General features: G+C 41.0%; 1 protein-coding gene across 10 annotated transcripts in view; it reads left to right on the forward strand.

Moving 5' to 3' along the window:
• Positions 1–14,541, forward strand: part of PDE1C (phosphodiesterase 1C) — a 620,160-nt gene that overhangs the window by 334,376 nt on the left and 271,243 nt on the right. For 3 of the 10 annotated variants that reach the window (XM_045792905.2, XM_087860923.1, XM_045792907.2), the window contains one exon: positions 3,633–3,659. The exons of the other annotated variants lie outside the window; for them this stretch is intronic. In XM_045792905.2, the coding sequence (XP_045648861.1) occupies positions 3,633–3,659 (27 nt within the window). The remainder of the gene's footprint in view (positions 1–3,632; positions 3,660–14,541) is intronic. 10 annotated transcript variants of the gene reach the window in all.

Consider the following 14,541-nt stretch of genomic DNA (forward strand, 5'->3'; position numbering starts at 1 on the left):
AAGAGAGAAACGCCAGCAGGTAGTGGACAAGCCATCATTGCCATCAGTGTAACAGATCGTAACTATCTGGAGTGACCAGTGCAGTGATGTGGGTGAGCTCTGGTCACCATGGGGCATACCAAAGGGGCACTATCCAGTTTGGGAGACTGTAGAAGGTTTTCAGGAGGAAGTGATGTCTCAGCTGAGAGCTGAAGGATAAGTAGGGCCCATTCAGCCCTCACTGATCTTGCCCAGTCCAAATGATGTGTGAGTTGAATCTTGAATAGGGTAATTTCCATAGAAGTATATTTTCTCTTATACTTCAAGTGCTGACCTTTCAACTCCGGTATAAGATGATACTGTTTGGATTGGATCTGTCTTGGTTCTGAAGCTGTCTGTGTCTAAATAGGACAAGATGGGACGAGAGAACTTTAGGACTATGAAGCCAAGGATGCATCTAGGAAGGTAGGGAGTGAGTATCAAGAAGGTAGATTGTACTGAAAATCAAATTTTTGGGTCTTTCTCTGGGTCTATCAAATGCACCGCCAGTATTTTGATAAGTGTGAGTGACAGCTGCAAATGATTCATCTATTTTGCCAGCAGACGTGTTGTGTGCTACCCATGTGCCACTTGATGTGCAAGCCCTTAGCGTAGATACACAGATCCATACAACAGGACCCCTGGCCTCAAGAAGCTCAAAATCAGGGATAGAGGGATCTATCGGAATGCCTACATGGCATGCATGTACCCGGCAAATTCAAAACACTGTGTCCTCTGAGACCATTCCTTCTATTTTACAGATGTGGGTACTAAAGCTTAATTTAGCATAGAGCATGCCTGAGGTCTCACAGCTTGGGGGGGTGGACGTTGGGTTTTGAACCAGGTCTGTCACACCCCAGAGCCCTATTGTCTTTCCACATAATCGGAGGTGAGACAAGGCAATGCAAGAGGTGACCCCTTCTCCCAGGTATCTTTTTTTTTTTTTTTTAAGTATACGTTGTATTACTTTTCTTAACTTTGTCCCCATCACTTTTTAGCCTTATTGCCTGTTATCTCCTTCCATATCTGGCTGGGCTGGTTTGAGGCCACTAGACATGCCCTCCTTACCTGCTTGCCTCCTACTTAAAGTGTTTTTTCTTCTGAAATCCCAGCCGTCAATCAAGACTACCTCTTTCACAAAGCTTTCTGAGCCATCCCCCCCTTGTATTGGTTGTTATCATAAAATAACACTTTTTAGGTACATGTTTCAACTTCCATTTTTAGAATTCAGATTCTTTCAGAGAGTGAATTTTAATCGTGTTATTACGAGGATTAGTGATACATGTTAAGTGCTTGTTACTAGTAGGTGCTGAAAATGGAAGCTCTTCTTATTTTTGTCCATCTTCGATTGTCTCAGTGCTCCCCCAGCAGGGGCTTTGTATGGTTCTTGGCAAATGCTAGGAGAATTCTGTAGAAGCCAACGACAAACGTTGTCTTCTTCTGACCTTTGAAGATGCCCTCCGCTGATAGAATTAGTTGGTTCGGAGCTTCTGGTTCGCAGCTCATCTGGCTGGTCTGCCTCCTTGTCTTTGGTCTTTGCACACTTTCAATGGGTTATTTTTGATCTTGCCTTAAGAGGCTCCTTAGCCCAGTTTAGTAGACAGCGGTCCTAACAAGGGCCAAGGGCACAGGCCACACCCATAACTCACTATGCTCTGTGCCTGGAGATGAAACCTCTGCCCTTCACTACTGCCTGAGGAGTGATCTGTTCTGCTGATGGGGTCCAGGCACAGCTTTTAGAGGGGGGGTATTAAGGAGGGCACGTATTGCATGGTGCACTGGGTATTATACGCAAGTAATGAATCATGGAACTTTACATCAAAAACTAGGGATGTACTGTACGGTGACTGACATAATATAACAAAAAATATTACTATTAAAAAAATAGAGGGGATGCAAGCACTGTCTTCGGCACTAGGTTACTGCGGGGAAACACACTCAGAACCTCCCTCTGTGGAACTGACATTCATGTGAGTTACCTCATTTATTTCTTACCATAAGGTCTTGAGAGAGGTTCTCTGATTATTCCCACTTTATAGACGAAGACACCAAGGCTCAGAGGGGTTGAATAACTGGTCTCATACTGTAGAACTAAGTGCCAGAGCCAAGACTGGAACACAGGGAGTTTGTTCTAAAGCCCAAGCCTTAACCCACTCTGTTAGTTGACCTTCCTCTCTTTATATATGGCATAATTCAAACATATAAATATCTTTATATATTCCTGTAGTCTGATATGTATATATCTATATATGTGACTATATATATAAGTAAAATAATAGTGAAAATAGTAACTGTAAAAGCAGTGATCCTTTAATCCACTACCCTGGGGTCATGGTTATCATTCTGGTGTTTCCTTTCAGATAAATATTTGGTACATTAGGCAAGATCACCCTGTAGGTTTTATGTTGGGTTCTGCTTTCTTCGCTTAACACCCAACACCACCATGCGTATGTTCATTTGAACAGAGATGTAACAGATCATAGTGATTCTGAATTTGAAAATCTGTGCCCTTTTTAAAAAATGTGTGATATATAGCTCTATGAGCAAATTAGTGGCTTGGCTTCCTGGAAGCAGTGACTGTAATGGGAATGCAGGTGTGGAACTGAGGACAACTGGGAAGCATTGCACTTCCTGGAGATGCTACCAGAAGGATGCATTCTCCTCTCCCAGCACTTTTTTCCTTGAATCCCCTCTAGTAAAGAGCCTGTTCAAACTCTTTTGAGACACCTCAGAGTCTGCAAAAAATGACACAAATGTGAAAACCACTGAGATATTGGGATAATAAACTTGATGGCCACTTTCCCCTGGAATACCACTATGACCTGGGTGAGATAACCAAGGCAGATAATATCTCCATCTGATAGATTAAGAGGCCCTACGCCCAGTAGATTTGCCCAAGGCTAAATAGCAGAAGTAGACTAGAACTCCAGCCACTTCTGCTCCTGGGTAAGTGTTCTAGGAGATAGCCCACAGCTGAGCCATGAGCAAGCCCCTACTGCTGCTCTCACCGCTTTTGCTTCTAGACTTTCTCATTGTCCCTTTCCTCCCTTCTTCCTTCTCTGAAGAGCTTATGTCTGATCTTATGGCTTAGCTACATGATTACTCATTTTCACTGTAAAAGGCACATCCTTAAAGGGACTTCAGTGCTGTATGGTGGATGTAATAGTAACAATAGTGACAATAGGAATAGTTAATAGTTATTGGCCATTTAATATGTGCCAGATAAAAGAAATGGTTTACAGGACCCTGGCCAGTTACTCCTCACCAACCCCATGAACCTAATAAATGGAGGGGCTGAGATTTGAAACCTTTGAAACCTGACCTCAACCCAAATACTATAGTGTCCTCAAAGGGGAAGAACTAACATAAGAGGGCAGAGCCATTGAGCTCTTGGGATGCTATTTGTAAGTGTTAACAGCAGGTATATGCATCTGACCATAGTATAACACAATAATTCAAAACTTTTAGCTGGACTTTGAAACCCATAAACCTCACAGGAAGAACCTGCCACAAAATTCTTCCCTTCATGCCTGTCCATGCTGAAGTTATCTTTTCTAACTCACTGCCTGCCACAAATTCTTTTCTGATGTGTGTTTATGCTTCTTTTCCTACAGGCGGAAATATAAGAAAACATCCCAGAGGTAAGAGTGTCTTTCTGAGAAAGGGGAGCTCGTTGGTTGAGTCATTTGTGGTGCAGCTCTTCGCAAGCCTGGCTCATGGTGGACCTTCAGTGTAATGACCAGTCTCTTAGTTCCTTCTCCGCGAGGTGCCTGCTTCGTCTTTGGATCACTACTGCTGCTGTAATTCAAAATTGATTGCAGACATTTAGTGTGGCACTGTGAGTGCATACCTTCCTGTGAGTGGATCTGGTGGATGAAAAGGCCCAGGGATTTTACTAAAACCTTGACCAGAGAGGGCCTGGGCTGGAGGGTGCTGAAGGTTTATGGATGGGAGCACAAAAGCATCTTTAAGTACACTTTTATTGTTTGAATTCTCCTTTGCTTGCAATTCCTATTTGCCTGATTCTCTGACAAAATGCTGTTGAGCTCAAAGCATAGGTACAAATTTGCTTAAGGGCACTAATGGTTGGTTTTTTTTTTTTTTTTTTAGCCATGGAAAAGGTAATTTAAAGTAGAATATCATCTTTTATCATCCTCCATTACTTCATTTTATTGAGAAGAGTATGGAAAGCACATTCCAAAGAATTAGAGTTGCTCCGATCTGTTGTTTGCCAAGCATTAGAAGCCCACAGTTCAGTCTGAAAGGCTAGTGTCTGCTTTTCACTGATTGTATTTGATTTTGATATTACAACATTAAGCATTATATTCCGATTTAAGAAGTCACCAATGCACTTAAAATCGGCCAGTCGGTTTCAGCAATGGTACTTTCAGTCAGATGACCACTTTAGTCTTACGTTTTCTAATGAGCATCATCTCATGGCGAAGAGTCCTGTGCTGTGGTTTCCAAATAAAGTCAGTAATCCACAGTAGTGGTATTCAGTTTGCAGTGTAGAGGTGCACGCATCATTGGGAGAAGATGAATAAAACCTTGGGGCTTCCTAGAGGTTGCTATACTTTTCTAAATATAGTGAGCTTACACAGATGGCTAAATAATTCTGTCTTGTTCAGGTTCACTGGGTTCATGGTAGTAATTGCATGTGAACCACTGAACAGGATGTAAATTAATCACTCAGATTAGAGGGCATAATAGTCTTCAGTAGTAAAAGGTAATTTATCATTTTTGCATGTAGTTAACCTGGGGTATGAAATATTTCAAAGTTGCTTCAGTTTTATTTAAAAAGAGATAAATAGACAGGTTAGAGGGAGTTTTACAAGAGAGCGGCTCAAACCTGTCAAGTTTCAAATTACTAGGTCGATTATTTTGGAAGTATATTTTTGCATATCTTACATGAATGCTGTCGCATTTTTTATTATGTCGATGTAATAAAAAAAATAGACTGTCTTGTACCAGCTTCACTGAAGTCATGTAAAGTGCAAATTAATAGACGGTTGGTTTGAGCTCTTCTATTTTTAATCACATACATATTTTCATATAAAATAGATCCATGTCTACTAATCTCTCACTGATAACAAACCATCCCTAAACTTCTGGCTTGAAACAACCATTTTATTCTGCTCACAGTGTTAGGGGTCAGGAATTCAGGAAGGACTTGGTTGAGTGGTTTGAACCTGATGCAGCTGGAGTGGGCTGTGGCTACTGGAGATGGGGGGTCCACTTGGAGATGGAGGGTCCACTTCTGAGATTGCTTCTTCACTCATATGTGGGGAGACTTGGTGCTCTTTGTTTCTTTGTCTTTGCACATAGCTCCATCCTCCAGCACGGAGCTTGGGCTTCTCACTGCAGGGTGGTCTCAGGGTAGTTGCACTCTTTGCTGTCTTCCTGGGCCATGTGTTCCAACAGACAAGAAGTGGAAGATGCTGGCATGGGCCCAGAAACTGGGGCAGTGTCACTTCTGCTGTATTTTATTGGTGAAGGTAGTACAGAACCCCCTCAGATTCAAGAGAAGGGGACATAGATTCTAGGTCTTGATGGAAGGGTGTTAAAGAAGTTGAGACTTTCTTCATTTACCAAACCTATAGCCTTTTTCAGAATGACCTTGCTTGAGAACTTTTCCGGGGATCTGTAAATTTGGATTAAGTGGACACCTCATTTTATGAATGGTAGACACTTTTAAATGTGTCTTGGTGTCTCTGGCAGATGCTGGTCTGTTTGAATCTATGTTTGTCTATTTGATGATTCGTTTGGACTGGGGGGAGCTGTGATTCCTTTTTCATGTTGGGGCAAACATACTAGTGTGGCCTCAATGGGTTATTTGAATGCTAAGTGTAGTTATTCAGCTTTAGTTAATAATTAGTCAGATAAAGCTGGTGGCTTCATGTAGGAAAACTAAATATGTTATATTAAAAGGCTTTAGATCTTACAGGTTTGCATTGGACATTAGGAGAAAAGAGAGCCCAGGATACAAAAATAGTCTACCTTTGGTTAAACTTCTCGTACTAGGCTTCCTTTCATTTCACTTAAGTATTTATTCACCTTTCAAAGCCATGTTAAAGAAAAAAAAATCCTCTGGCATTTAAAGTCATCATCATTCTACTACAGCTCAACTGAGGTAGGTATCTTTCTTTAAATATTTTATCAAGTAGTAGGCAGATCTCAGTAGCCCAAGAGTATGTTATGATAGTGATTCTTCGGAATCTCACTGTTAATATTAAGGGAAATGTACTCATTTCCTCCAAGACCATAATTTCAACCAAGGGAATGATGTTATAAAAACTCTTTATAGGGTTAGCGAGGGCACCAGCAAGCAGAAGATAAGCTTCTCCCTGCACAGAAACCCTTATTGGATTAGGCTTTAAATCAGCACAATTAAGGGGAGCCATCCTTTTGCCTTGTGATTGAGTCTTGCCCAGGAGGGCCACTCATTCCAAGAGATTTGTTGAAGTGGTGACATGGTAATTTGACAGCTAGAGAGGATTACCCAGGAGAACTGCTTCCCCCTACAATTCTCATCAGGTTGTTTTTAAATGGCAGCAGCTTCAAGTTATCAGGTCTGGTCTGAGAAGTTTGTATCTTTGAGAAAGAATGCCAGATCATGTACAAAATAATCACAAATACTTAGAAATAATCTAATACTTCTGGGCTGCACTAAAGAAAGGAATTGCTATCAGAGATGGTGTTATAAGCTGAATCTATGTTAGAAGTGTTTCCAACACACCCACACTCCCACACACAAACGCACACTCACACCTCTATTTTAGTGTGCCTGGAAAGGCTGTGATTGGTCAGCATAATCAGAGGCAGAGGTACAAATAATGACTTATCCACAAACCTCAGGGACCTCTGCAGACACATGTCCAGTTTTCGTGTCTGGACTGTGGAAATACTTAGGTCAGAATGGTCAGGAGTTGGAGTTTTAAGCAACATCAGATAATGAAAACTTCATTAGAATAAAGGTTTTTGTTGATTTATCAGTTATTAGTTCTCGCTTGGTTGGGTGGTTGGTTGCTTGCTTGCTTGTCAAATCTTAGCTCTGGTTCTGACTGTATCTGATTTACTCATTTTATAAATCTAGATGTTTCTGTGACCAACTAAATTTTTGATAATCAAATTAGATTGATAGTCACATGTGTATAAGTTTTGACTCCCCGAAAACTTAACTACTAATAGCTTATATTGTGGACTATAAGCCTTACCAATAACATAAATAGTCAATTAACACATAGTTTGTATGTTGTATGTATTATATATACTGTATTCTTACAATAAACTGAGAGAAAAGAAAATGTTATGAAGAAAGTCATGAGGAAGGGAAAATACATTTATAGTACCGTGCTATATTTAACTAAAAAAAAAGGTCTGTGTGTAAGTGGACGTGTGCAGTTCCAACTCGTGTTGTTCAAGGGTCAGCTGTACAAGAAATTGCCTGTGAATTGTGAAGAGGTACATGGTTTTGTAGTTAAGACACATGTGAAGAATATGGTAAGTGCCATAATAGATAGAAGTATTGAAGGTCATTGGGAACACTTGGGTCATTTAGGAGAATATTTACATTAATATGTGCTCTTCTCTCACTAGATGACAAAGAGAGCCTATAGTGTTGGTTCTTATTCACGGTGCTTGGAAGTATGGGCATATTAAAGTCTAATAGGGTAGCTGAGAACTGTTTCTCTCTGTTTCCTCCATGTTTTCAGTTATCTTAGTACTGTGTGTTTTGCTGAGTCTTTAGGCTTTCTCTCAAAAGGCAAATGTCTCAAAAATATTCTGGACATTAGGAGGAAGACAGCCCAGGATAAAAATGTGTGGAGATAATCAGTCAAGTGGGTATCACACATGTAGATAATAGAGTGGCCTCTATCTGTTGCCAAGCAAAACAAAGAGTTATTTTTTCCTCCAAGTGTCTAATGCCTTCTTTCACTTGGATTTTTATGTGGCTTAGTAATCACATTTGATGAGCCCAATAATTGATTAAATCCAGCAAACTATTCCCTTAGTCAGGTCTGCCTATGCTGTCACGAATCAGCATGCTTAATGAGTCATCAGCAGAACCACCACCTTTGCTGTTAATAATAGATTGTCGTGTGTAGGGGGTGGGGGGAGGTGGGAAGACCAGTGGATCTTACCCTCCGGGAAGGCTGCCTTCCAAGCAATTGTATCCTTGTATGAGCAAGTGCATCTTCTGAGCTGTGCCCCTTTCTCATTCTGGGACACAGTAAGACTCATTGGTGAATTCTTTTTTATTTTTTAAAGATTTTATTTATTTAATTGACAGAGAGAGAGAGATAGCCAGCGAGAGAGGGAACACAAGCAGGGGGAGTGGCAGAGGAAGAAGCAGGCTCCCAGTGGAGTAGGGAGCCTGATGCGGGGCTCGATCCCAGGACTCTGGGATCATGCCCTGAGCCGAAGGCAGATGCTTATCAACTGAGCCACTCAGGTGCCCCTCATTGGTGAATTCTGAAGCTCTTTCAGCATCACAGACATATAATCAGTGGACTGTTGTCTCTTCTGCAGTGGAAAACGACAACCAAATAACTTTTGGGGAAAGTTGAAAAGGATATAGGATAAATCAAGGCACATAGTTTCACATACTTATGAGTGACCGATCTTGCATACTACTACTTACTTAGTAGTATTGATATTTACGGCCTAGGTATTAGTGGTGAAATCAGAGACAAGGGAACCCTCTAAGAGATAAAGTCCTTTGAAAACTATTTTTCTGTACTTGTGATGACTATGAAATTCTCAAAGTAGTAAGGACATGTGCATCGGCTATGAGAATATGTCCAATTTACATTCCAAGATTGCCAGCAGAATCAGAGACTTTACAGTGAATCACCGGTGGCAGGTCAGGGTACACCAGAGAGAGCAGCCAAGTGGTTTGGTTAGAGCACAGATCACAGATGGACACTGAGACTTTTCCACAAAGGATAATACCCAATGCAGTTAACATGGAAAATGGCCTACAGGTACTGTAATTCCAGGTGAAACACAACCAGGGAAGAAAGGGGGGTGATGGAGGGTCTACATAGATAGTTTGGTCAGAGGTCAGAGTATCGGGAGGCTACCACTCACTCATTCAGTGACCCTTACTTGCTCAATAACCCTCCTAACACATCAACAGGAGGCTGGGGAGCACAGGTGCAGGGATCTCGTGCCAGAGAGGTGGTGTAGCAGGAGTTAGGAACTAGGTGTTGGGGAGAAAGGGCGCTGAGATATAGTAAGTAGCTTGAGTCTGAGTAGTATATCTAGGTACTAGTAGCAGTAATGACCTTGTCATTGAGCTGCCGTTTTCTGAGGCTGGAGAATCATCCAGGCACAATTCAGTCTTCATTTCTCTCCCATCTTCATGTCTGGTAGTTACTACCATTCTCCCACTCACCCAGCATTAACACTTTTGAGTCACTTCATATAAGCTTCTGTTTGTATTTCTTTAACTTTAACTTTTGGTTCTTCCCCTTCCTCCATGATAAACGGGTCTCTGATAGGTTGTGAGCTTCTCCTTCTCACTGTTTCATTCTCATGATCTAGCTCCAGTCTCCTTACCCATCTCTTGAAGAGTATTGAATGCCTTTTCCTAACCACTCTCTTCGCTCTGGTTTCTTCATCTCATTCTGCATACCCGTATCTGTTTACTCTTTCTACAGTGTCTCTGATGTGTCATATCAACAACAACAATACACCTCCGTTAGCTTCCTTTTGGGTAATAAAGGCTGTCTTCTTGTTTAGGATTTTAAGGGTTTCTGCAAATGCAACCGCCTCACTTTCCTGCTTTGTCTCTGTTACTCCCTTCTGTTCATCCCAAGTTCCAGCCAAGTTGAACTCCTCACTGACTGCCATATTTGCCTCGTGTTTTCTATCATCCTTTCTTCATTCATAACCTTTCTAGTATTTTAAATGTTCTCATTTTTACCTGTTGAAAGCCCATCTTTTTTTTTTTTTTAAGATTTTATTTATTTGTTCGACAGAGAGGCAGCGAGAGAGGGAACACAAGCAGGGGGAGTGGGAGAGGGAGAAGCAGGCTTCCCGCTGAGCAGGGAGCCTGATGTGGGGCTCAATCCCAGGACCCTGGGACCATGACCTGAGCTGAAGGCAGACGCTTAACGCCTGAGCCACCCAGGTGCTCCAGAAAGCCCATCTTTTCTTGGAGATCCAATTAAAATGTCGTTTCTTTCCATGGAGCTTCTTAGATCTTTCCACCTAAAAGAGATCTTGCTCTCCCAGTTTCTGCTGCTCTAAATCCATGTGCAAGAAATAGCTGCGTGCATGTCATTCTTCTTGGCACCAGTGTGATTTTGTCGAGTAGGGAATATGCTCCCCCAAAGCATGTGCATTGGGCGTGATTAGTATTTGTTAAATGTGGGCTGAATTTATTAGTGAATCAGATAGGGATCCTCCATATATTTTTACCCTGGGTCAGAACTAAAGTCAGAATTACCAGGTGGAATTGTGGGTAAATAACCTCAGGTTGATACATGACTCATACTTATAAATGGCTTTGCAGATCACCATATACTCCCACATCCAGACTCTTGTTTGGTCCTCACACTGGCCAAAGTGGAGTCCTATGAGGTCAGCAAGCCAGATGGCATGCATGGTCAAGAACCAGAAAGTGTGTAATTGCTTGGATCGTTGACTCTGGTTTTCTCTTCTATATGAGTTCTTTCGATGTGGAACTTCAGCTTTGGGTGGAAACTCAGAGTATTTTTGCTCTATTACCAATACTTCAGTCTTTATCTTTCCTCCATTTAAACCATGAATTTTAGAGATGTTTAGTGCAATGGCAAATGTATTTGTTTGCAGTGCATTATTCTAAATATTTGATAACTGTGGTGTACATCATTTGGCTGTTCTGTGGCATTTTGCCAAAATGATTTTGAGAATCATTTTCTTAGATTGTCTCGTAAGACTTAAGTATGACTTTAAGACTTCAGTAGCACTCATGGACATATCACTGTGCCTCCAGAGTTAAGCCCAGACTTTAAATTGCCTGGGTAGGCAAGTCTCTAATCCCTCCTAATCCCAGTGGCCTTCAATTCTAAAGAGGCAGAATTGACTTGATTGATTCAGTCATTGGTGAATGCTTCCAAATTGGGGCCAAGTCCAACACCCAACAGTAGCAGCCTAAGAGGCAGCTTTTGGAGTCTCTGGAGACACTGGCTCCAACAGTGTAGATCAGAGTTTCTTGAGCTTGACCCTATTGATATTTCCATTGTGAGGATATCCTGTGCATATAGAATGTTTAGGACTATTCCTGGCCTCTACTCACTAAATGCCAATAACAATCCCCCATTCCTTACTTGTGATGACCGAAAATGTCTTCTGGGGGCGGCAAAGTCACCTCTGATGGAGAACCACTGGTGTAGATGAAAAATTAAGAATCAGATTTCGATTCTGTCGTTAGTTTAGCTTTGCCAAATTACTCCTCTGTGGTCTCAGGGTCCTCATCTGTGAAGAGATTGAGGTTGAATGTGAGGATTTCTCTGGTTCCTTTTGGCTCAAAAATGACTCTTCTCTGATTCTAATTACTGAGGTCCTTCCGGAAGAAAGCCTAGACCACCAAACAACCTTTGCCATGATGGCAAGCACTCTAGGACTTATAATGAATCATGGGAGAGGAGCAGCATTGTGGATGAGCATGGAGGTCACTGAGCAGGTCACATAGACTTTCCCCATAGTGATGTTTCTCTGGCCACCAAGCAGATCACCCTTGATTTAGGTATTTCTGATTTCACCTAAGTAATGTGAACTAATCATGAGAAAGACATTAAAAGGTCAACTGCCGAAACACAGACTTTGGCAGAAACAGATATGTCTAAAGGGTACCCTATTAGTTAAATTTGTTATGTATCTTATGTGTAGCAGGTTCTTTACGTGCATTATCGTATTTAATCTTCACAATGATCCTGTTGTACAGATGAGGAGCTCTGGGAAAATAGGTAACCTGACTGAGGTCACAAAGCAGAGAAGTGGTTGGGCTAGGATTTAAAGGCAGGACTTTGAGATGCCAAAAGCTTCTTGGGATCTTTCTATTCAAGTCGTTTCATGATTTTTTACAGCTCTGGAATTCTCTCACCCCCACCCCCCAACCTCCCGAAGGAAGCAGCTTAAAGGTGAATAAAATCAAAGGGTCGGAAAGAAATGTCCTTTGGAGTTCATTTCCCCACTCCGCCCGTTGTTCTTTTTTCCATTGGGACATGTTATGTTTGAAAATTTTCAAATTTGGCTCCCACAGGCGAAGCTTGTTGAAACTCCTGCAAGTTGGAGCTCTCACAAAAGTTTAATGAAATCTTAAAAACAAAACAACAAAACGGCCCAACAAGCTATATTGAAGTAATGTGATTGAAGGGGGGGAAATTCACCTCTACCACCAGGTTCTTTTTTTCAAAATCATCTATTTTAGTATAACAACTTAAAGTACTTTGAAGCAATATAATCAGTCATACATGAATATGTAACTTTTTATGCTTAAAAAATAAATAACAAAAAGAGAATCAGATAAAAGAAAACTTGTTCTGTACTTTTCTATCCTCTGGTTTAAAAAGATATAATGCCTTTTCAAAGTTCATGAGGTCACTGCCTGAATTTTTCCCTTTGTGTCTCCATGAGTGGCCTCGTGCTTAGCTCTGGGTTGTTTATTCCCATAACTTTGGGATGTCAGGAGAGGGTACCTGAAGGAAACATTTTAAGCAAGCTGGAGGGAGTAGATTAAGCTGAGAACATTCTTTGAAAGAGGCATGTCTGTAGGCTTTGTTTATCCATGAAATCTGAGTCCTGGCATGAGACCTTTGTAATGCTTGGGTAGGTGCCCCTACTTACCTGAACCTGTTTCTTCTTGGCCAGCAATGCTTGAAAATAATAATACTTGCTTCCTTGAATTCTTGGGAGCTCAGATTGAAATGGTATGTATGAAGCCTTTGGAAGTCTTTGGCACATGGATAGTGCTCACTTGAGTGCTTGGGAGATCCCTCGTAGAGAAATCAGAATTCTATGGCCACTGTGCAGAGAGCTTGCAGTTGGAGTGCACGCTCTTCTAAGGAAGGAGAATGTAGGAAGAAGATAGGCCCTGCTTTTTAGGAGCTCTGTGAGGGCAGAGACTATGTGTTATTTACTGAAGGATGGAATCGGCATTAACAGTGATTGGTGACTGTCTTTCGGGGCACATAGAACAGAAAGAAGGTTGGGGTAGGTAGGGCAGGGGAGCAAACCATGCAAAGTCAATAGCCATTGGAACATGGCCCTTAATTAGGAAACAAGTTTGAAATGGCCCAGGCTGGTGTGGTGTCATGGAAGATCTTTCCACAGAAAGGATAGTTCATCTTCATATTTCAGTTTTCAGTTTGAGGGAATTGTGTGTTCTTTAAATGAGGACAGGATGAATAGCCCTGTATTTTACTGGTTGGTAACATGCATTCTAGAATCAACATGCCTGGCTTCTAACCCCTGCTTTACTGTTTCCTCTGTATGACCTTAATTGCTTAATTTCTCTGAGCTAGTGGTTCTTAAGTGGTAGTGATTTCCCCCTCAGAGGCTATTTGGCAATTCTGGAGATATTTTTGTTTGTCACATCTGAGAGTAGTGGGGTATACTACTGGCCTATAGTAGACAGAGGCCAAGGATGCTGTTAAACATCTTACAGTGCACAGAACATCACCATAACAAAGAATTATCTGGTCCAATGTTGAGAAACTTGCTCTAACCTCTACTTTCTTCATCTGTACAAAGGGAATAATAATAGTACTTACCTATATAGGGTTGTTGTCAAAGGATTGAAAGGATTAAGTGAACTTCCTGGCGTTTTGTAAACGTAAAGAGTATTTTAGCTATTATTATTCATGTTACTATTTTGACCTATGGTTCATTGTTTATGTAGCACATTTATGAATTCTGTTTCATAGTTTATGTAGTTGACATATATGATTTTATAGTGTATTAGATGCATTTAAGTTTTATAAGGAAAAAATTTTAAAGTACTTAAAATCATACATTGGAAGAGATTTTGAAATTGTTTTAAAGAGATAATATTGTTTGGTTTATGTAAATACAGTATACTCTGAAATAAATCAGAAATCATAAATTCTGCATGCTATTATATTCTATTAGCCCTGAAAAAGCATAAAATCACAGATTTTAAAAGAAACACTGTGATATTGTTGCATATTGTTACATAGGAGGCAATAAAGCAAAACAAATTTACTGAGAAATGAAGTCCCATCTGTTACATGCATTATCAGTAATTCAATGAAAACTAGTTGCCACAAAGTAAGCCCCAGTATAAATTGGAATGGATTGTACAAGTCAATGCAAGTTCAGTCGGCAGTACTGTAGTAGGTCTGAAAATATGGCTGTACCTGGAATCACAGGGCAAGCTCCTTTCGGCTGTTGAGTTTGGGCATGCCAGCGCTCTGCCACCAGGGCTGGGGTTGTCCTGGTTGCCTTGTTGCCCTCTGATATAAATACAAATGGAGGACTTATGGGATGACTTTCCTGTACTCAGTTCCTTAATCT

Source organism: Ursus americanus, chromosome 3 (genome assembly GCF_024610735.1).
Source record: "Ursus americanus isolate L20-20 chromosome 3, mUrsAme1.1.p, whole genome shotgun sequence".
Taxonomy (NCBI): Eukaryota; Metazoa; Chordata; class Mammalia; order Carnivora; family Ursidae; genus Ursus; species Ursus americanus.